The 24,473-nt window shown below is 42.6% G+C and overlaps 1 protein-coding gene across 1 annotated transcript in view; it reads right to left on the bottom strand.

The window, feature by feature from the left end:
- Positions 1-24,227, bottom strand: part of LOC144769728 (ly6/PLAUR domain-containing protein 8-like) — a 52,715-nt gene extending 28,488 nt beyond the window's left edge. Inside the window, exons 1-2 of the mRNA XM_078653909.1 lie at positions 24,176-24,227; positions 14,012-14,131 (exon numbers count right to left, since the gene is read on the bottom strand). Of these exons, the coding sequence (XP_078510035.1) occupies positions 14,012-14,131; positions 24,176-24,227 (172 nt within the window). The remainder of the gene's footprint in view (positions 1-14,011; positions 14,132-24,175) is intronic.
- Positions 24,228-24,473: the final 246 nt, after the last annotated feature.

Raw genomic sequence — 24,473 nt, 5'->3', positions numbered from 1 at the left:
AAACGGATGAATCAGTTTCCGATTTTTTCTCTCGCTTCGAGGAAGCGTTCCATGATTACAGTGGTCAATTATTGACAGAAGATACTGGCAGGCATCTATTCGTTGATAAGTATGTAGCCAATCTCCTACCGGAGATTGCGAAACGATTAAAAGCAAGTGAAAGTTCATGGACCACAGCAACCCCTGCTTCTTTATTGACTATGGCTCAATATTATGAAAGACAGGAATTGGAGGCGAAAGAAAGTAGTGAAAAGAAGGCGAAGGAATTGAAAACGAAGGTAATGTTAGCTCAGGTTCAGGCTACGAGGGGAAACAGTAGAGGAGGGCGAGGATCATACAGTAATGCTCCTCCCCCTCGTTCTGACATTTCTGTGAATCAATGTGCATACTGCAAACAGTTTGGGCATTGGATTGCAGACTGTCCGGTGTTTCGAGAGCAGCGTAATTTGAGGGGACGAGGAAGTGGGAGATCTAGGAACTATTATGGAGGGTCAAGAGGAGGTTATGGCATGAATGATCGTGGAGGATGTGGAGCAAGGGGTCGTGGTCAGTCAGATTATAATACGTTTGATAATCGCAATCAATATCAGATAAATGAGGGTGGGCCTGCTGAATCACGGGATGAGCATTACGCATAGGATTGCGTAGGATGGGGTGTGGAATCGGTTGAGGTACCAGTTGATCAGAGGGGTCCATACATAGAAGCACATGTTCTGGGTTCCACTGATAAATTTCTGGTCGATACAGGAGCTACTCGTAGCGCTTTGTCCAAATACTTGGTTCCAAGGGCTCCCCTGTCTGGCGAGGTAATTACAGCAATAGGGTTCGATGGAACACCTACTTCTAGCCCATTGTCTCAACCAGTTGCATTTCATGTTGATAAATTTGCTGCCCCTTGTCCCTTTTTGTTGTCTCCAAATACACCAGATAATATTATTGGACTCGATATGTTAAAACACTTTCGAGCTACTATTCGCTGTGCCCCAGAAGGAGTGCGAGTTGTGTTGAATGAGAATTACCCGGAATTAGAGCGAGTGTGTTTTTTCCATGAATCTGAAGTTCTGGCCTCCTTACCGAAAACGTTGTGGGCCACTTCCGATACGGATGTAGGGCAGATGATAATTCCTCCAGTGCGTATTACTGTAAAGGAGGGAGTATCTCTGCCACGTGTCCCACAATATAAGATTTCCAGAGAAGGTGAACTTGCTTTGATACACATTGTAGATGATTTAATTTCGGCAGGAGTAGTTGAGGAAGTCCCCTACAATGTTTGTAATAGCCCAATTTTACCAATCCTTAAAAGAGATACCGATGCTAAGGTTTACCGTTTCATTATTGATTTGAGGGAAATAAACAAGATAGTAGTGCCTCAGTATCCAGTGGTGTCTGACATCACCACATTGCTTACGTTGGTTCCACCGACGGCGACTACTTTTACAGTCATCGATTTGAAGAATGCCTTCTTTTCGATCCCTGTACATCCTGACAGTCGATACCTATTCGGCTTTACATTAAATAATAGATCGTACAGATTCTGTCGAGTTCCTCAAGGCTATACTGAAAGTCCTAGCATTTATAGTCAGGCATTAAAAAGACAGCTTGATTCCTTTGACTTACAGGAGGGAGTGGTTCTCATTCAATATGTAGATGATATCTTACTTGCTGCAGACACGCCAGAACAATGTGAGAAGAGTACCTTTTCCTTGCTTTCCTTCCTGGCCAAACATAATCATAAAGTTTCGAAGAAAAAGCTGCAATATTGTAGACCAAAGGTGACCTACCTCGGTCATCTTTTGTCTAAGGAGGGCCGTGCATTGACACCAGATCGAATTCAAGCAATTCTAGATACTCCAGTCCCTCGCACTCAGAAGGATATTCGCGCCTTTATAGGTTTGACGTCTTTTTGTAGGCAATGGATATTGGGTTTTTCGCATACTGTTAAACCATTGTTAGCATTGTTGTCTAAAGATATACCGATTCCCATTGAATGGACGGAAGAATGTCAGAATGCTTTTGAACAATTGAGACAAGCTCTTTGTTCTGCACCAGTGTTAGGTACACCTGATTACACGAAGATTTTTACATTATATGTACACGAGAAGGATGGGTGTGCATTGTCAGTGTTAGTGCAGACACACGGAGACAAACAGAGGCCTTGTGCATACTTCTCGGCGGTACTCGACCCTGTGGCTCGAGGATTGCCTGGATGTTTTCGAGCAGTTGCAGCAACAGCAGTTGCGATACGACAAAGTGAGGGAATAGTTTTGTCACACAAATTGTTGGTGCTAGTTCCCCATGCGGTAGATGCGTTACTGAATCAAACGAAAACGCAGCATCTAACCAGTGCCCGACTTACAGGATATGAGCTAACGTTGTTGGCGCCGCACATCACATTAAAACGATGTGCAACACTAAATCCTGCTACTTTATTGCCGGACCCTGTTGCTGAGACCCAGAAGGAAGAACAACATGATTGTGTTTTTCTGACTGAGGAACAGACAAAGGGTCGTATCGACTTACAGGATACGCCATTTCCAGATGTAGATGGGGAACTGTGGGTTGATGGATCGTGCGTGAGGTTACCAGATGGTACGACTTCCGCAGCTTATGCGATCACGACACTTAAGACTGTGGTAGAAGCAGCACGGATACCCCAAAAATCGGCTCAAGCGGCTGAGTTGATAGCCTTAACGAAGGCATGTGAGTTAAGTGCTGGACTATATGTGAACATTTACACGGATAGTCGTTACGCTTTTGGAGTAGTGCATGATTTTGGCCTACTTTGGAAGGAACGAGGATTCCTGACTTCACACGGAGCACACATCATGCATGGAGAATTGGTACGCGATCTCCTGAATGCACTGTTATGCCCAAAGAAAGTTGCAATAGTCAAGTGCAGTGCACACAAAAAGGTGACGGACAAAATAGGGCAAGGCAATGCTTTCGCAGACCGCATTGCGAGAGAGACCGCTATGCTGCAAAATAATTTCCCCATGTATGTGGTGAAGTCACAAGCTGAGCGGTGGCATGATGCTAGAGAAGAAATACTAGATATACAGAAGTCAGCCTCAGAGGCAGAACTTGTGAAATGGGCCACTGAAGGAGTATTGGATGATGAGGGTTGCTGGCGTAGTAAAGATATGGAGAGATGGAAATTACCCATGGCCTATGTACAAACAATGGTGCAAATGACACACGGGCTGGCACACATTGGAGCTCTCGCAATTACTAAATTGCTTACACGAGTTTGGGAAAATGCTGACATTGCTAGCACGGCTAAGAGAGTAGTGCAGACCTGTCTGATATGTTTGCAGCACAATCCTGGACAAGGGACTCATACTCCTAAAGGTGGGTTTGTTCCACCTACTGCACCATTCGAAGTACTACAAATGGATTACATCCAGCTGGAGCGCTGTAATAATCTCAAGTATGTCCTAGTAGTGGTGTGTGCCTTCAGCAAATGGATTGAGGCTTACCCTACGAAAGACAATGCAGCATTGACAACAGCTAAGGTGTTACTGAAAGAGTACTTCCCGCGCTACGGTGTTTGTAAACTTATGTGGAGTGATAATGGCCCTCATTTCATTGGGAAAGTAGTGGAATACGTCCTGAAAGGATTGGGAATCAAGCAACGATTCCATGCTGTCTTTCATCCGCAATCAGCAGGTTTAGTAGAACGATACAATGCAACTCTGAAGCTGAAGTTAGCAAAGATAGTGGCATCTACATCTCTGAAATGGCCGGATGCTTTGCCTTTGGCATTGCTGTCCATTCGATCAGTGCCACATTCTCGATCTGGCCTCACACCCTACGAAGTGGTGTTTGGAAGGCCTATGAATATTTGGGGAGTTCCAAAACCTCGTTTGATACATGATATGCCTTGTATAATGATGAACGATTATCTGGCACGATTAACAAATGATTTGCTTTCTATTCATCAACAGGTTCGAGAGGCGCTCCCTGATAACTCCACTGGTGAGGCTCACGATCTCCGCCCTGGGGACCACGTGATGGTCAAAGTCTTTGAGCGATCCAGCAGTTTGGAACCGAGATGGCATGGCCCTGAGCAAGTGCTGCTGGCTACGCGAACTGCTGTGAGAGTCACCAACAAGAAGCGGTGGATACATTCAACGCACTGCCGACGTGTCTCTCCGGATCTGGTGAGCCCTGTGGTGCTATCCGACTACAGAAAGATTTTGGATACAGAAAAGAGCCCAGCTGTCACGTCTGATGAATTGGAGGGAGCCTTCCCGGACCACGTTGTTTCTGATAAAGTGAAGTATAATCTACGCCCCAGGAAATAAGATTCCTTTTGTGTTTTTGAAACTGGTTGGTAACCGCTCTGAGGTTTGTGAAACGGAAGCCGGGAATATCAAGGGGGGGGGATCAGTTCTGCCCAGTGTAGCGACACCCGTCTTGAATCCCGGAGAACAAATCAACGGCAGCCTCGGTTCAGAACCATCGTTTTTTTTATTTTTCCGGCTTAGTGTTGTTTTTGAAGAGTATTGTTTTGTGAACTATGGCATCTCCGTCGACAAGAAGAGGGAGAATTCTTGGTGCTGTTTTATTTGTCTTGACCGTAGTGGTGATCGCAGTATTAGCCTGGACTATAGAACTGTTGTTTCCTGTACGAGAACATTTGCTGCCCACCACTCCAAGTCCATCCGAACATTTTCATTTCACTCTGCCTTTTCACGAAGAAAGACATAGGCAGACTTATTTGAACAACAGCTTTATTAAGATTTTGCATCATACTCATAATATGACCAACACGTCCAATTGTTGGGTATGTGGAATGTTGCCCGGACATCAGAAGAAGGGAGGAACACCACTCATTCCTCTCCCGTTTACTCATAATGGTTCTTGTCATGCTTGGTACACTCTTCTTTTTACTCTGCGATGGCCAACGAAAGGTGGACTACTTTTTCGGTTGAATAAAATATGCTATAACGATAAAGATGGCTATCCACACGCTGAAGGAACTAAATTCGAATGGGAAGAGTACCGTCCGGACAATGTTTCTACACCTCGCGTATATACGAATCAAAGACTTATAAATGTGACGAGCATGCATATAATAACAGTCATTGATACAAAAGCAGATTTGTGTATTAGAAATAAAGGTACAATCCCTGTAGGCCGCAGTGAATGTAATATTACACTTACCTTTGATACACCAACTGGAATTGCATTTGTAGCCTCACGTAACACATATTTCATTTGTGGAAATAAGGGATACCACCGTCTACCATTGGGATGGTTGGGAACGTGTTATATAGCCTTTGTATTACCACCTGTATTTATTGCTCCTCCCATGTATCACAATGATTATGTTTTGTACCATGATTTCATATTGAATAGAGTGAAACGAACAATAGATTTTGATGAAATAGACCAGACTGATACCACATTACAACAATATGTAGATTTCAATTTGGGGTTATTTTCATTCGTAGGAGCTGCACTGAATAGCAGGAAGATAAGGCGGCTTACACGTGTGGTGGAAGCCGTCGCTAATGAAACTGCCTCTGCTTTAGGGAATATTACTGAGGAATTACAAATTACCAGAATTGTAGCGCTCCAGAATCGAATGGTTCTAGATGTGATACTAGCTGATAGAGGTGGAGCATGCCGCGTCATCGGAAGTAGTTGTTGCGTTTACGTACCAGATAACTCACCTTCTGTATATGATTCGATTACGAAATTACATAAAATAGCTGCTGAGATCCATCCAGAAAATGGAACATGGACCTTTTCTGGTTGGTTCTGGACCCTGCTTAGTACTTGGGGTTGGAAATTATTAACGATTCTCTGTGTTTTTATTGGAGTACTATTTTTTCTTTGTCTATGTATTCAATGTGTCCCTACATTATGTTCTGTATGTATCACAGCCTGTATTCCGTCCAAACGAGCTGTTGTTAAGCAAGAGAAACTGATCAATGATGAAGTATTGAAAATAATGGCTATTGACATTGAGGATGAACATTCTGACTACGTTCACTATGAGGTAGCTTTTGCTAAACGCTAAAAGGGCCGTCTGTCGTGTTTTGGCAGCTCCTGAGTTAGCGTTTAGCACAGCTACACGGTCTTTTCTGTTAACTTGACCAAAACGAATGGGGGCCATTTTGAATCCCTCTGACTTCCGTTTCCTATGAACACGCTGCCTCGTGGTCAGTGTGCCCTTTTGTCCTTTCTCGATACCCATGGTCACTAGTCTGCTCGGCAACAGGCTATTTTTAGTACTGGTCAAGCGCACATGCGCATTACGCACCAATTGGTCACTCTTTAGGAATGTTCACACTAACTGACCAGTGCTGTTGAAACTCCTCCCACATGTTGGCCGTGTTCCAAAAATGACCTTATATGTACCTAAAATGTGTAACTTGTAACCGCCTATCTTTTTATTGCTAATAAACTGTATAAAAGAGGTCGCGCACCAATGTTCGGTGTGCTACTTCTTACATTACCGAAAGGTGCTGTGGGAATGTATCACCACCCCATGGGGTCTTAATAAACTTGTCTTTTACCTTTTCCAGTGTCCGTGCCAACTTCTATACTAAGGTGTTCGAGAGTTTAGCAACGTATATAGGCCTGATTTGAACCCAACACCTCACCAGTAACTAGTTTAGTAAGGCCAAAGATTATCAAGGCCAAGTCCATTTGAATTGGGGCTCTCAGAATACTCTCCAATGTCTTCCGTACTGCTTCTCAAAATGGAAAAATGGCATATCAATCTTTGAACATACGGATGACTTTGGCTTCAAGTAAACCACAGTTCCTTCAGCTGACTTGAGACCCATTTGAAAACTTTGACAGCCTTAGGCCCTATCTACAGAGAATAAGTGATTTCTCTTCTGCCATGCAGGTTTTACTATGCTAAAGAGAGTCTTAAATGAATTACGCCACAGTTGCTCGCACTTTACATTTCGAAGATGTTCACTCCACACTTCATGTGCGAGTTTGAATTCACCATCCAAGGCCTCTTCTATTGCCCAGTACCAGTAGGAAACCTTCTTCCTTCACATTGGTCTGGCAACTAGCTGTTGTTCAAGACTATTGCCCCCACCAATAGATTTTTTCTGGCTTTGCTGGGTTTGGACCCAGGTCTGCAGCTGGATGTACTTGAACTTTAAAAGCCCCACTCCCACGCTCTCTCTCAGTTGTTCCCATGAAATGAGTGTACCCTCATGGGCGATATCTCCCCATACTTTCAGACCTGCTTCTCTAAGTGGTAAAGCGAACCTGTCCTGAAGACATTCCGGCGAACCCAGTGAGTCCCAAAGTGGTGCTAAACTTGAAAAATAATTGAGGCCCACCAGGTGCTTTAGTCAAGCCCATGCTCTAACCATTGCCTGGAGGACCTGTTTTAACATTTTTTTAAAAATGTGCTCCCCAGATATAAACAAAAAGCCCTCCTCAGGTAGACCAGCCCCTCTTAACATGGCCAGGAACAGGCCTCCTGCCCCTGTTCTTACGGCATTTTTAGCAGTATCCGGGAATGTGAAAATTGAAATGCCCAAGCGTAATATTGTAAGTCAGGTAGTGTGAGACCCCCTTTCTCTCTCCTACGCCTTAACTTTTCCAGGCTATTTTGGTGGTTCTGTATTCCCAGATAAAAGAGTTTATGGCCTGCTGTAATGTATCAATGGCTTGTTTGTCAAAGTGTAGGGGGATTGAATTAAAGAGAAAGGTTATCTAGGGTAATACTACCATCTGAACTAAATTCACCCTCCCAAGAATAGTTAAAGGGAGATGGGCCCAAGATTTCATCTGTTTTTGACACTCCCTTGAGACTCGCGATAATTCTCGTTTCGGTACCTACTCGAATCACGGGTTCACACTCTGCAGCTCTGGGCATCAGCTTGCTTAATCTCCACTATGGCCCCCCGCGGCGGGATGCCTGGCTTTCACCTTGGGGATGCCCAGTACGGGTATCTCACAGGGAAAAACCCAGGACGGGTTCCCAAGGCAAGCGCCGAGATGCCTACGGGTAATCGAGCGCTATATAAGAACGCATAATAATAATAAATAATAATTTATGCTTCTGCCCTTGACCTGATAAGTTTGGAACACTGTACAGTCAATGGGAACTACCTCATTTGGTGAGCCTTCCAAAAATTGATTTTTATACTGCTCCTCAGCTGGTTATTTGTTAGCTTTTGCGATCTCATTAGTCCTCCCAAGACCAGAGGCGGCCCGCGTTTCCTGCCCTTCTTATTCCCCCCCTTGCAACCGTCCTTAGGCCCCAGAGACTTTTGAAGCTTCTCTCACCTGCGGAGGGAGGCAAACCTGTATTTTCTGAACCCCTGCAAGCTGTCGCTTCTCCCGGAGCTGCTCCAATACTGTTACTGGGGGTAGTTCCCCCGCTCCCAAACAGACCGGAGGGGCAGGAATGACAGGGATGGCCAGAAAAACAAACTCCTTGGAAGCCGCTCTCGGCTCTCCCCCAAGCATCTTCGTCGAGTCGAAGAACTGACTGATAATGGGGCTGCCTCCGTTGACCCGGAGGAGTCCGCGAGCCGCCGCTCTGCGGCCAGGGCCTAACTGGCCATACCGGGCACCGGACAATCCCCCGGTGCGCCGCACTGGTGGGGGCTGGTTTTGGGCCCCTGGGAGGGCCGTTTTTGTTACAGGGCCGTTTTTGCAGCTCAGCTGCAAAATCGTCCCTGTACCAAAATCGGCCGAAAACCGGCCCCGGCAAAGAGCTCGGCGGCCCCTCCAACCACGGGGGGGGGGGGGGCACGGCTGAGCACTTTGCCAGGGCCGGTTGTGGTTCCCACTATGGTTCCCAGTCCGGCCCTGTCTGTGGCCCCTCCTAAGCTCCAGGGCAGCCACGTTCCAGTGTGTTATGTGGAGTTTAATTATGTTGTGGGGTGCTGAGGTGGTGGTGCTGCGCTGGTGCTGAGGTGGTGCTGAGTTGGTCCTAAAGTGGTGTGAGGGATGCTGTGGTGGTGCTGTTATAAAACAAATATAGGGAGGAGTTCTATTGGAAATATATTCTTATTACTTGATTTGGTTAGGTGTGTGTTTTTACCGTAGATGTATGGGAACAGGGGCAAATATGAACATGACAGCCTGCAATTAATAATGTGGTTTTTACCATAGAAATAAACCTGCATTTTGCAAAATTTATAATTGGCAGTATTCAGAAGAGAGCTGGGCCTCTTGGAGTTAGGCAAGCCATGGGTGGGTGAGCTCTTTAGACAGCCAGGTTACAGGCAATTTAGACCACATATAGAAGAATCAGAATTTTCACCAGCTAAATGGGATTCCATTATTAGCATTAGTGGGATAAAGGGTTGTGCCAGCCCTGCCGGATTTCTAAATTAAGACAAGTGTGCAGCAGTTAAAATATGGTAGACAACAGGGGTCATTGGTGCAACTGCTGGAGACAGTTTTTGGTTATTACATACCTCAGATTTGCTGTACAAAACCCATTTTACTGTACATCTGCTTTGCACCATTTGCTTATTCTAGTCCACACTTATTTCCTGACGCAGAGGTCTACCCGTAGAAGGAATGCTCCAATTAAATTAAAAAATACAACGTACTGATAATAAATTCATAAAGTTTAAACCTAAAACATATCCCTGTAAAATAGGATAAAAAGAGATGTATGCTCTGTGTTATTAATTAAATGATGTATTTTAAGCCATAAAATCAAATTCGACAAATAAACTCAAAAACAGAAATAAAGACATAATCACTGCAGCATTGACATTTTTTACAAAGTACTTGTTAGCTAATTGTTTTGTGGGTATAATACATTGCGGACCCTTTAAATAAGGCACTACTTACTCAAATTTAGTGTATAAACTTTTAAAAAAAGACCATTACCCAAATCTGGAAAGACAACATACTAAAAATTTTACCTTGAGAAAAGTGTCACCTGGAAAGCATGTCTTTGCATGCATATAAGGTTCCTAGCATGGACTTTTGTATGGGTGGGTTGCAGTATAATGGCGACCTAAGACCAAAACAGTCCATTCCAACCCCATGCGGCCTTGTATGGCTGGCTCACTGGCTGCCTCGCCTCCTTTGAAATTTGAGCACATGGGAAAGGTTGATTCCTGGAAGTCTGCAGCGGCACAGGGTGTGAGCAGCAGGGGGAGCAGCAGGGGGAGCAGCTGTGCGACCAGACAGCCTTCCCAAGCCGACAGCAGAAACAAAACAAGCATTGGCATAGACAATATGTCTCGCCTTTAGGACCTTATAAGTATTTAATTATGCAGTACAATATCCTTGGTGCAACATCGACTGTTGGATGGCTAAACACTTTTAATGTCCCATTCATTCCTTATTGTTTTTTGCATTATGTAGTGCAAATGAAGGTATCAAAGCACTTTACATAAGTACTAGTTCCTTTACAGAAATCTGCCAGGTGGGTGATAATGTGCTGCATGGCTAAACGCTTATAAGGTCACAAAGGCGAGACCTATTGGCTATGCCAATGCTTGTTTTCTGACTGCAGTGACAGCAGGCACATGTATGTGCGCTGCTCACACTGCCCACTTCTCACTAGTGGAGAAGTTACAGCATGACGTCATGCCAGGTGAGCATTGTAGGGAAAGGGAAATCCTTTAAAGAGTCATTTTCTCTCTGGATTTCTCTTCTCTTTTTGAATCTCAGGAGCAGCAACATTGTCATGGTGTCACCAGGGATTTAAGTGGAAGCTTTTTGAATATTATAAACAAGCCATAGCGCTTAGCGCCCCCGTCATGGCAATTAAATGCTGCATGAATGTTGCAATGTAATACAACACATCAACATTCCCAACTATAGGTTATTTTACGCACATTTATTTGCTGCACTGCAGTTTTCATTGTTAAAACATCAGGGAGCAATGCGAGCACTTCTATGCGCTATGCCAATATTTGTAAAGAAAGGTATAGGATTACACTCAGTCATTATTTATGACGTCTTTTTTAAAACTCCATAAACAGTACGTGTATATATTGTTTACATTCCATATCATCATTGTCTTGCTTACAATGTTATTTCCTCAGGACCTATAGGTCACATTTTAGTAAATTATGTTGATAGCTCAGTGGGTTATTGCACATGTTGCAGAGCGTTGCGTATAAACGGGAGGACAAAGGATGAAAACCGGTGTCTCCCAGAGGGCCAGAGTGGACCGTTATTACAATTTAAAGCAGCGTGATGCACACTGGAGGGAGAATTGTGCAATATTGCTATCGATTTGACTCGTTGATCACGAGCACTGGGCCTTTCAGCCCTTCCTGTGGTTGGGAGGGGTTGGTTGTGTGCAACACTTGGAAAAAGTCTTATGTTCCTGGAACGAACACCGGATGTTCTCAGCGCTCTCAACGCATGCCAGTTGCACCGCAGCCCTTCTCCACTAATCAAGGCGGTGATTGTAGAACGTTCTTTGAGAGGCCTTTCCAAGACGGGCCGGATCTCCTTTGGAGGATCGCTGCCTATAGGTTGCAACTTTCAGAACATCTTTTTGGACCATCGTAGCTAATAGGGCACGCTTTTCATTGCGCCTCCATACGCACAGAGGGGCAGATTTATGAAGGCCTTGCGCCGCCGGTGCGTCATTTTTAACATGGGAAAAAGTGACGCACCGGCGGCGCAAGGCCTTCATAAATCTGCCCCCGAGCGCCTAAATTGGATCGGCAATCTGTCATGTTTATTTACACCCCCTAGACTGTGTCTCTGGATTTCAGTGTCTGCACACCAGCGCCTGGAACAGTGCCTGTGTGTCTAACTCCCAGTGTCAGTCTATCCCTGCCTGGTACTTTTCCTCTATGTCAAAGTCCCAGTGTGTCTATCTGTGCCTGCTACTGTACCTGGGTGTCCAAGTCCCAGGCCAGATGTAGGATTTCTGGGGACTAAACTGATCCTATTCCAGTCTCTCGGGTGTGAGACAAGGATGTGTTCTATCCTCAACCCTATTTTTGCTTTTTATTAATGACCTAGTGACTCATTTGGAGCAGTGCAAGCATGATGCACCAACCCTGGACAATAGAAAGATCCCAGCAATAACTTGCTGTTTTCTAAGTCTCCGATGGGCATACAGAACCTGCGTTATCGCTTAGATGTCTTCTGTTGGCAGAGAGGGCTGGAGATCAATATTAGTAAAACCAAGTATATGGTTTTAAATTCTTGCCTCACCACAAGGTCGCCACCAATTTACAATGGTGTCCCCCTGCAAAGAGTTTGTACTTTTGATTATTTGGGCTTTACCGTCAATGACTCCTTTGGTTGGTCTTGTCAGATCCAGAAGAGTAAACTTAGATTGGAGAGTCATACGGGCAGCATTTTGAAGGCTGTCCAAGGCTCTAGTTTTTGTCCTGTTACTCCTGCGCTACATATCTATAGCTTCCAGGCATTGGGAGGGTTGCTATATTGTGGTGAACTGTGGTGACATGAGAATGTAACGGTGGAGAACCAGTTTTTATGTGCCCTCTACAATTTGCCAGCAAGTTCTCCCCTAGCATCTTGTTGGTTAAATCTGGATATTAGATCTCTTGCATATAGGGTTAAACTCAGACTGCTACTGTACTGGAAATAGGATTTGGCCCACTGCCGAATTGGCACATTATAGGCTGGGTTTTGAAGACATTTTAAAATGCCAGGGGGGGTAGGAAAAATTGCTTGGTTAGAATATTTCAAATGCAACCTAGTTGCGATCGGTTGTGAGACCCTTTGGGTACATCCTGAAACTGTTTGTTATGTGACAAAGTCCATGTTAAAAGCAATCAATTAGAGACACATAGATGAAGGGTTTCACAAGTCAGGTAATGTGGGCCCCCTAACTGCAGCATTCTTGGAATTCAAAGGTTCCTATTTTTTGGAAGAGCATATGGATAAAATTAAGCCTCCGGCTGTTAACACATTATACATTAAATTTTGGATTGGGACCCTGCCTCTTTGCCCTTTGTCGGCAAGATGTCAGCATTCCCTTATTAAGCAGGAGTTGTCCCTTTTGTAATGGTACCAAGGAAACTGTAGATCATGTTTTGTTTTTTGCCCTCAGTACAATTTTCCTAGGAGGACCTGTATTGTTCTGCTTTGCCGTAATCCTGGGGTTAGGTGACCACAATTCTGCCTTAGCAATTCGCCCACTAGTCTTTGAAGTCTCCCGGCTTCTTTTACATATGTGGAGGTGTAGACTGAAGTGGGCTACCATTCCATCTATAGACCAGGTTGTGTGATTTGCTTTTTAATATCTGCCTTTGCTGCTAATGTAATATTATTATGTCTTCTCAGTGGGATTGTTTGGTTTTAGTCTATTGATATATATATTTTTATTCTTTACTCTCCTAGTATGAATGATAGTTGTTTATTTATAGCTTTATCTGGGTATTATTTTGAATGTTTTAACTAAAGTAGTAGTACTATTAGTATTAGTGTTATTACAAGTACAATAAATACTATTAGTATTACTATTAGTAGTGTTAGTAGTACTATACATAGAATTAGTATTATTAGTACTAGTGGTACTATAAATAGTATTAGTAATAGTATTTTTAGCACTACAGCAAATAGTATTAGTTTTAGTAGTACTATAAATAATACTAATATTAGTATTATTAGTAGTACGATAAACAGTATTAGTAATACTATTAGCATTATTAGTAGTACTAGAAATAGTATTAGTAATCGTATTATTAATAGTACTGTAAATAGTATTAGTATTGTTATTATTATTAGTACTAAAAATAGTATTAGTATTACTATTATTAGTAGTACTTTAAATAGTATTCATAATACTATAAATAAAATCAGTATTAGTATTATTAGTAGGTCTTTAAATAGTGTTAGTCTTAGTAGTCCAATTAATAGTATTAGTAGTAGTTTATTTATAAAGAGTATTAATCTTAGGAGTTCAATAAATAGTATTAGTAGTACTATAAATAGTATTAGTATCAGTAGTAGCAGTTGTACTATAAATAGTATTAGTAGTACTGTTAGTATTACTATTAGTATTATGAGGAGTGTTAGGAGTGCTATAAATAGTATTAGTATCAGTATTAACACTTACTCAATGTGTTGTTCTCCAGACCTTTGATGCAATGAGTGACATCCTCTTCACAACGTACAGAAGGGCCGGTACAGCTGGTCTGGTTGACCTCATAGCACTGATGGCAAAACAGAGAATCCACTGGAATATAAAAAAAAGAAGCACATATGTATAGGCATCAGTGTTCTTTCAAGGTTTTACTTAAATGTACAGAGACAAGAAGAAAAGACAGATCAGGGCTCCAGGCTTTGGCCTTATCATGTTGAAATGCTGGGTGTATAACTGCCCCTTTGGCTCTGAATGGGCCAAATAGTGTACCTCTTATATTCCTAACTCCAGTGCCCTCCTAAGCTCCACCTCTTCCAAACTCCCACGCATTTCCAAGATCCATCTTTCTCAAGTCCCCAATCCTCTAGCACTCCGCCACTCCCAAGATCTAGGTGGAGTAGTGTGGCTCACTAGTTAGAGGCGGCAGACCCGGGAGCAGAAGTCGGGCCGGGACCAGGGTTCAATTCCCGACGCGGCAGGGTCGTGGACTTGGGTCAGCGGACTCGATAATTCTTGCTTCGGTGCTTACTCTAATCAGGGGTTCCACTCGGCAACTCTGGGCATTAGCTTGCCTAATCTCCACAACGGCCCCATCAATTCTGGGGATGCCTGGCTCCACCTTGGGGACTCCCAGCAGGGACCATCCCACAGGGAAAGCCAGGACGGGTTCCCCAGAGTTATACAGTGCCAGGAAACCTACGGACGGGTAGCAGCTCGCTTTACAAGCTCAAATACATTTACATTTACATAAGGTTGAAGTAGTAAAGCTGAGGCAGGCCTCTGGAGACTCTGGTGCAAGATATAGAGCCCAGAGGTCTGTTTTAACCTGCAAACCAGCTATAGTGGGTGCAGCACATGCAAACAACATGATTGTGGAGACATGTTATGAAATGTTAGTCTGATTTAGGGGTAGATGATTTTCTAGATGTGATTTGAAGGAAGAACAATTGGGTTCCTGTCTTATTTTGACTGGTTAAAATTTTCAAATGCTGATAGCAAATCCTGAAAAAAGGTGGGGAAATGTGAAGGCCTTTTAATATTTTATACGTTCTTAATGGAGCTAATTGCTACCTTTTTCTCAGGTGGTGATTCTCTTTGCAGAGAGTCAGGAGTGTTAAGTTTCAGGGTTTTAATGATCATTCAAGCTAATCTGAAAGTGTAGTGATCTTTAAGAAGATCCCAATCAGGTTTGATTAGAGCAGGCGGAATGTGTTTGGTTGTTTGATTAGAGCATGTGCAATGTGTTTCATTGTTTGTGCTAGTAATTATTGTAATTGCTACATTGAGGACCACTATTAGGGCTGTTGTAGGAATCACAGGAGGCAGTGAATAGTCAGATCTTAATCCCTCGTGATATAACCAATGCTTGAATTATTTTTTGTAGACCTTTTGAGATATGAAGTAATCGGTCAATCTTATGAGTTTCAGTTTCCATTGTTCACATGAATATGAAATTCTAGGTTTATTTTGTGATCAAGTGGGGAGCCGTTAGAAATTGGGTTTCTGGTTGGCAGAGGTATGCACTCTGCAGGAACCACAATCCTGGTCAGGGTAAGTCAGATACACACCAATAATGAACCTGTGCTCACCCTCTGCTAGCTTGGCACAGAGCACTCAGGCTTAACTTAAGAGGCAATGTGTAAAGTTTTTGAGCAATGCAACAAACAATAAAACAGTGAAAACGCCACATAAAGACGCAACACCACTTTGGAAAAATGAGGTATGATCTTATGAATGAAACAAGACCGAAATGACAAAACTTCAATAAGTAGACGTCAAGATATGATTTTTTAAGATATAGGGCTAGATGTAGGTAATGAAAATGTACCGATTCTAAAATACAGAATTTTACCGATTCGGTATTTTAGAATCGGTAACTGCTATGCAGATAAAAATTCAGTAAGTATTCGGTATTTACCGAATCGGTATTTACCGATTCGGTAATTCACATTCATTCCTATGGGCCTCCAGGCCCATAGGAATGAATGTGAATTACCGAATCGGTAAATACTGATTCAGTAAAATAGGGAAACAATCAAGGGTGGCAGGGTGTCACATTGACACCCTGTTGAACCCCTGAAAAGTGCTTGTGTGCAAATGTGGCAGACATACATGCCCTAAGGGCATGTATGTCTGCCACATGGCACTGTTGAAAATGCACAGATTTGCATTTTCAAAGGTATTCGGTATTTACCACCAACTAATAGTTGGTGGTAAATAACGAATCCTTACAGCACATAAGCACTCTTAAAAGTGCTTCCTATATGCCATTTACAGATTCGTTAAATACCGAATCGGTAAATAATGAATCGATAAATACCGAATCGGTAAATACTGATTCGGTATTTACCAAATCATCCCCCACATCAGAAATGGCTCAATACCAGTCGGTAAGCCTGAAATTTACAGAATTTCTGGTTTACCGACCGGTAATGGGCCACCTACATCGGGCCCTAAATGTAGAAGCAGTAAGTGCTTAAAAAGTTTATTAGATGTGCTGGACTGGGACAAAGTCAAAATTTCATGCCAAACTGAAGGAGTGCAGATTGAATACAGGACCCACGCAGGCCCTGCTGAGCAAAAGTACCTTAATCCGGGTCGCAAAAAATAAGATGTGGGGGACAGCCGGGCAATGCGTCGGTGTCAATCGCATAGTCTAGGAGATGTGTTGGTTTTCTCCATGCAACAATGGTGATGCACTGGTTACGTAGTTAAGCACCGGTTCTGAGATGCATTGGTTCCGAAACCGATGGAACTGATTTCTCCATACAGTCGAGGTGATGCGACATTCGTCTATCACTGTCGTGGTGGCGATTCCGCGGTTCTGATGGCGAATACAGCAGTTCCAAATGTGATGCGATTGGTATGTCACCCAACAGCAGCTCTGCATTGGTCCTAGTCATCACAGTACAGGATGCATTGGTTTTGTTGGAGCGAGCACCTGGGTTCACTTCCAATAAACCAGGCACACAAGCAGGGTATAACACTTTGATGCATGTGAGTCTTTGAAGAACAGAAGGCTACTCAGCTAGCGCTTGGAGTCTGTCTGGGTCAAGTGATGAAGGTCCAGTCAGAGGGAGTAGCAGAGAGCACAGCAAGGGAGCAGTCTTCCAGAGCAGCAGTGTAGCAGTCATTAGCACAGCAGTCCTTCTTCTTGATAAGTTGATTTCAGGTCCAGAAGTATACTCAGTTGGTAGGTTCAGAGGTCCTGTACGCATACCCAGTTGTGCCAATGAAGTGGGGGTGACTTCATACCTAGTTGCGCCAATGAAGTGGGGATGACTTCAAAGAAGGGTCTTGGAAGTGCAGAGGTCCTTTCTTCCTGTCTTGGCTCCAGACTCACTACAGGGAGGTATGCTGCCTTTGTGTGTGAACAGGGACCCACCTATTCAGGTGTAAGTGTGAGGCTGTGCCCATCTCCTCCTCTTCCTCCCAGGAAGATGCATGGTTACATACAGCCTTTCCTTTGTGTGGCACCGTCTAGAAGGTATTATACAGATTTAATTGTCATCCAGTCCAGCCAGTGATCAGAGACAAGCAGCAGTCATCAAAAGGGCTAAGAGCAGGAAAATGTCCAACTTTCTAAAGAATGGTAACTACAAATCGAACTTTACCATTAAAAAGGATTTGTCATTACGATTCCAGAGGTACTAGACATGATAATATCTACCTTCTCTTAATTAGGAATTCTGATAGATGCCATCAATGCCATCAATATTGTTAAGTATCATTGTGCCAATGTTGTGCCGTGACTTGAGTCAAGACTAATGGAAGAGACCAGTGATGGGTCAGTACATGTATTGCATTCTGAGTCAGCCTCCTCTTCAGGGATTGGTCTAATAATTACCTTTATTAAAGTTCATTGAACAGTGCCATGCCCAAAGGAGCCTGTGGATTTGGCCAGATTTGGCAGTAGAAGGTCAAGTCGATAGCCCAAGAGTTTGGAGGGTGAAAATATACCTTCTGCTCAATATGTATTCATTTGGGAAGAAAACCCAGTTGAACCAGTTTTAAATCCCAAGAATGACAAAATATTACCAGAGAATTCTATATAAATTAGAAATTCTTATAGATTGTATATTGCTTTAAATGAATCTCTCAAAAAGGGAAGAAGCAGACCTTTGTAGTCTGTCTTTTATGTCAGTCTTGACCCATGCAGGAAGGCGGATCAAAGTTGAAGGGTGCAATAAGAGGGGCCGGACAATCAAAATACTACACCTAATCAGCAGCAGATAAGGTGTTAAGAGATTGGGGCTATCAAGCAAAAGAGGTGAAAGAAGAGGGAAGGGGTAAACCCAAAAACAAACGAAGAGTAGAAGAGACTAAGGAGGAGAGACAGTTGTGTTGATGCAAATGTCATGTCTGTTTAACCCTTAGATCCTTTTCCTGTGCAATCATATTTGAAGTAGAGGGTAGCGCTTGTTCACATCGCCCAGAGCTGCGGGGGGACTGCGAGGCACTTTCTGCTCTTCTCCCCTGGACTCCATTGACCAGCATTCTCAGCACGAGGACCTTCTACTGCCAAATCTGGCCAAATCCAAAAGCTGCTCCCTCATCGCTATTCAGAAACATCATAAATGGCTCCTTTGGGCATGGCACTGTTTAATGAACTTTAATAAAGGTAATTATTAGACCAATCATTGAAGAGGAGGCTGTCTCAGAATGCAATACATGTACTGACCCATCACAGGTCTTCCATTAGTCTTGACTCAAGTCACGGCACAACATTGGCACAATGATACTTAACAATACTGATGGCATTGATGGCATCTATAGGAAATCATGTTTCTCAACCTGTCAAAGGGGTGTCCGCTAATTTAGTGGCACCTAGTCACCTTCAGAAGCCGACTCAAATCACTGCAGGTGTTCAACTCATACTGAGAGTGTTATTCCGTTACAGGCCGAATCTCAAACAAACTCTAGAGAACCAATTGACTCGTCCAATTTACGCTTCAGTAGTACTGAGCATACCTGTTCTCCTCCATCTCATCCCTTTAGTACCTTTTCCTTGGCCCGGCAGATTCCACATACTCTTCGTGCCCAACCTTCCACAATTCCTGCACTCTCAGGAGGGGGGAGCTTTAATCTCCGGTAGTGCTAGGGGGCCACTCAGCATTTAGATGGGGCTGTTAACTTTAGAGAAAGATTAGATCTCCCGCCAGCAGCCCGCCCTTATATTATAGTGCTGGCCAATGTACCGGCACTAAAAATGAATCAACTACAAACCACTGAGCAGTTAATACATAAAGTGCAGCATTGGCTTTTTAATTGCACAGGTAACAACCATGTTGTATATAGGCACATTATTATGGCTAGGAGGGTCAATCGGGAAGGAAGGGCTCCTAAAACATTTAAAGGGATTGTATTGATATTAGTTTTGATAATTACCAATACAGTGGGTGAGTTACTATCCCTGTTACCAAGTTTCCCATCAGCTTATTCTGAAATTTGTGCACTTCCGCTTGGTTTCTTTTATAAACCTTACACTTTATCCCAGGCCTTGTCTCAAAGAGGAAATATCAGTCAGAGACCTCTATGCTTTTTTCCTAATCAGCCCCGTGCTCCAATTGCTTTGCCTTTACCACTTAGCAATAGTTTTTCTTTATTGAAAGGTATGCAGGAATGCGATTGACTGGATGAGCACATGTTAACTAACTCACAATGGTGCTGTGGACCTAGCTTTGAAAACTAGGACTCCTGTTAGTCTGCACTACACCACCTGTTGCATTGATTCCATGGAACATTGCTGGGTATAACCAAAAGAAAGCTAATAAGGAGTGGCTTTCCTTTTTAATGACTAAGGATATATTATGTTTACAAGAAACTTGGGAAATTGACCCAATACACCTGAATGCGTATCGTTCATATTGTACCTCTGCTCCACCTTCTTTGTCAGGGTGTGCTAAGGATCGATTGATAACCCTACTTTCTAATACCTTTCCCCTAAAAGTGAAGTCATTTTTAAATACGTCTTTATTTTATCATATCATTGTTTTAGAGTACTGTGCTGATCAATACTGGCTACTTAGTCATTTTTATTATAATAACTTTGGTAACAAACAGGCTGCAGTACTCGCTCCATTGGAAAGAGACATTGTTATCCTAGAGAAGGTACTCAATAAACCTTTTGATATCATCTGGCTTGAGTATTATAATGTCCATCCCTGTGGTAAAATTGATACACAACATGTGGGATGGTAGATGATAATGGGGACTCTGTCACTCATTTTAGCCATAATGAGTATGGTAATTGTTTAAATAGATTACTTATTACAAAGAATCTTGTGTTTTTAAACACTATTGATAGTTTTAACTGGACTGCTGGATTTTACTTTTTTTAGTTGTCCCCTTTCCTCCACACTTGACTATCTCCTGGTTTCTGATTCTATAAGGAAGCTCTTTTCCCAATTACAGATTAATTCTTATGTCTTTAGTGACCATGCTGCAATTACTTTTTTCATTCCCTCTTTGAAGAAAAAGGAATGCTCTGTTGATCTACCTATTATTCCAGTGATTGCAAGGGAGAATGCGATCATTTTGAAATGAGAAAAAGTTGATCCTGTGAAGTTTTTGGGTAACATACTTTCTAAGTGTGCACTAGAGACAAAGACATGTTTAGATCCATTTTCGGATAATGGTATGGTTACTGCTTTTGAACTTATCCTGCGGGAAGTTAAGACTATCTTAATTTGTTCTGTACGTAATGGGCACCGTAAGAAACTTAATTGGGTTGACGAAGACTGTGAAAAACCACTCAAAATCTGCATATGACTTTCAAGGCAAAACCTCGTAATAAAATTGTGGTTACATCTTTATGCCAGGTCATTAAGAAATGCAGTAGTGTAAGGCTAACTTCTCTAAAGGATCAGTGGTGGGAAAAACTTCCAAAATGCTGTAACATTAAAGAGTTCACAGGCATTTTGGTCTGAGATTTAACACTCCCTTTCTAAAAGAGGAAACAAGTATGTCCCTGGATATCCCATGTTAACCAGGAGGACTTAGTAACACATTTTGAAGGCTTATTTGGGAGTACAGAGGATGTAATTACTCAGTCCTCCTCCTCCAGATTTGACAATGTAGGAATAAGTGTCTCCTAGAAGAAACACTAGAAGAAACACTACATGCTCTTAATCAATGTAAATGTGGGAAGGCGCCAGGACATGATGGTGTCCCGATTGATTTCTTTGTAGATAATCAAGAGCTTTGGGCCCCGTTTTTAACTAATGTTTTTAATACAATTACTCAAACTGGTGCACCCCCTCTTGGAAGAGGACCATAATCGTCCCTATTTATAAAAAGGAAGATAGGTCATCGCCAAAAATGTACAGGCCGATATCTTTGATAGACTCCACTGCAAAATGAAAGGGTCGGCTGCTTTTAAATAGACTCAAGGAACGGGCACTGGAGAAGAACATTATAATTCCGTGCCAATATCGCTTTAGGAAAGGAAAAGGAACGGTGGACCTGTGTCTAAACTTGAATCTGATTGTAGGAAAAAATACGGCAGCTAAGAACAGCCACTTATACCTTGCCTTCATGGATCTGTCAGCAGCCTTTGACTGCGTGGCACAGCAAAGGCTATGGCAGATCATGGAGGCAATTGGGGTTAATATGCAGATTATTCATGTAATTCAGGATTTGTATAGTGGGGCTTCAGCATCCATACGCTTTGGTAAGAATGGATAGTGTACTAGACATTTTAAAATTACTAGAGGTGTAAGGCATGGATGTGTTCTCTCCCCCTTTCTACTTTCGTTGTACACTAATGCTGTTGAATCCGCTTTAGTGGGTATTACGCCAGATGTTACTTATATTAACTCTTTGCAGGTACCGTTACTTCTTTATGCAGACGACGCTGTGTTTCTAGCTCGCACTGGTAATGCACTGCATCGGCTTGTAACGGGGCATACTGAATTCATGAATGATCTGGATATGAAAATCAACTACTCCAAGGGGCATACTATCAAGAATGGCGTTAAAATTATCGCTGCTTTAGCGGCAGGAAACTGACGCTAAACCAGCGATAATGGGCTTGATAATATGCCCTGGAGAATTCCCATAGAAGCCCATGTTCACACCAGAACATGGGCTTATATGGGAATTCACAAGGGCATATTATCAAGCCCATTATCGCCACTTTAGCAGCAGTTTCCTGCCGCTAAAGCAGCGATAATTTTAACGGCGTTTCTTGATAATGTGCCCCCAAGTCCTTTGTTTTAGTGGCAGGTGCAAAGCAGAGGAAACAGCCTTATATCCATACTGAAGGGGGCAAGCTGGGAGTTTTAGATTATTTATGTTTGATGAACTAAGTAACTGCAAATGTATGATCTCTAACAGAGGTTCACAGATGGAAAAGAATATCGAGGCATTTTTTAAATTCGTAAAAAAGATTGGATCAAAGCCCATTGAAATAATAAAGAAAATCTATGAGGCCAAAAGTGTATCTTCAGCCACGTATGGAGCAGCAGTGTGGGGCATTGTGGACTGCCCTAAACTTCGTAGAATTGAAGACACTTTTTTGAAAAAGCTATTTCCTTGCCACAATCATGCTCTAATTTTAACTGCCATATAGAACTGGGGGTCCCATACATCAGTGATAAAATGTGTATTTCACCTATCCTAATGTGGCATTCGGTTTGGCGAAAGGAAACTCTCGTGTTAACTAGAGATATAATTGATGATGTTTTGAAGTTAGATGGTGTGAGAAAGATCAGCTGGCTAAACTATGTGGAATCTACGCTTAAGACAGCTGGGTTACATCGTCTCTTTGTAGATCCATCGTCTTGTTGGTCTATCACAAAAAAAATATCTGAAAAATCATCTTCTCTCTAGATTACAAGCAAGGAGGCAGAATTCTAACCCTAGATTAACAACAGTTAGAGCATTCCTCGCTGTCCCAAGCATCGTGTCAATGGATGAGAATGCGAGCTATTTATCACTTGTTACCAACTTGCAACACAGATTCATATTGCTGAGATTTTGGCTAAACTATATCCCCTTGATGTTGGGTCTTCCTGCTAAAACCTATGTAATCTCTGAATTGCCTCTTTGCACATGTGATGATCAATCTCTTCAGAATAATTTAATTTTTTTTTATTTTTCTGCACATTTTATCAGGAACAAAGAAAAGGTTAATTGTCCCTCTTATGCGTAAACTGAATTTTAGTCAATGTCGTGTGACCCTTTTTTATCTAGAGTTATTACCTGATACTTTTACATGTTTTTCATTGGCGTCTTTTTTCTGTCTGCTTTAAAGAAGAGAAGAGCAATTTCCCAATCAGCCATCTAACCTATGGATCAAAGATATGAACAGAGTAACTAATTATGTGCATATTTGATTCTGTGGTTTTTTAATGTGTATTATGTGTAAAACTTGTAATCTTAGCTTGTTGTATTATTGTAAATGTTTTAGAATAATTTTTATGACACCATTTTGGTTGGCGAAATTAAGTTATCTTTGATTGATTGATTGATTGTGAGGTAGAGGTCTTTCTCTAAAGAATGTACTCCTACTGGGTGATGGAATCCTTCACAGTCCATGCCCTCTGGAGTTGGTAGGAATCCAGTCCTCCCTGCAGGCCCACTCCACTTTTGACCACTTTTTCTACAATGATATATGTAGCCCTGCAATCCACTGGCTTCATGTATTTAATATTAACTTTTGACACACTTATGGGCACAGATGTGCATGTACACAGGAATTCGTTATTTACCACAAAATAGAATTTCGTGGTAAATAACGAATTCTTAAGGGCCTGTGGCACTGTTTTCAGTGCCATCTACATCTAGATTTACTGATTCTGTAAATTTACCGATTCGGTATTTTACCGAATCGGTAAATTTACCGAATCGGTAAATTTTAGGCCCCCTACATCTCAAACACCAAATACCGGTCTGTAACGGCCGAAATTCGGTATTTTCGGCCATTACCGATCGGTATTTGGGTACCTACATCGGGCCAATAAGGTGTTAGCAATTCTTTACTTTCTTCGATTTTTTGGGTTTCAAAACGCATAACTCATTGCCTGCGTGGCTCCCATACTTAATCGCTCTCAGGTACCCAGCCCTTCATGTGTCTCATGAATTAATATATGTGACCTGAAAATACAATAGAGAATTTGTGGCTTTCAGTTTTACCTCCAGGGAAGGCTGCGGCGAAGATGACTGCCACGGTGAGGAGCGCACTCATGGTGCCGAGAAGATGGTGGCGGTGGTGTAGCTGAGGTTCTGGGTCTGCGCAGTTGTTCTTGTCCTGTGAAGTTTTCAAGACCTGGGCAGGGTTTTTATACTACTTTTCATTCTGCGAAGTTAAGGTGGGGAGGAGGGTGAAAGCTGAACTTCCCAAAAAGGAAATAAACTGATCACGTGGTTTATACTTGCTCTGTCATTGCAAGTATTGTCTAGACTCATGGATCTGCCCCCAGAGAGGATTCAA

Source organism: Lissotriton helveticus, chromosome 7 (genome assembly GCF_964261635.1).
Source record: "Lissotriton helveticus chromosome 7, aLisHel1.1, whole genome shotgun sequence".
Classification (NCBI taxonomy): domain Eukaryota; kingdom Metazoa; phylum Chordata; class Amphibia; order Caudata; family Salamandridae; genus Lissotriton; species Lissotriton helveticus.
The sequence above is the reverse complement of the archived record's forward strand: the minus strand, read 5'-3'. Positions and strand labels throughout refer to the sequence as shown.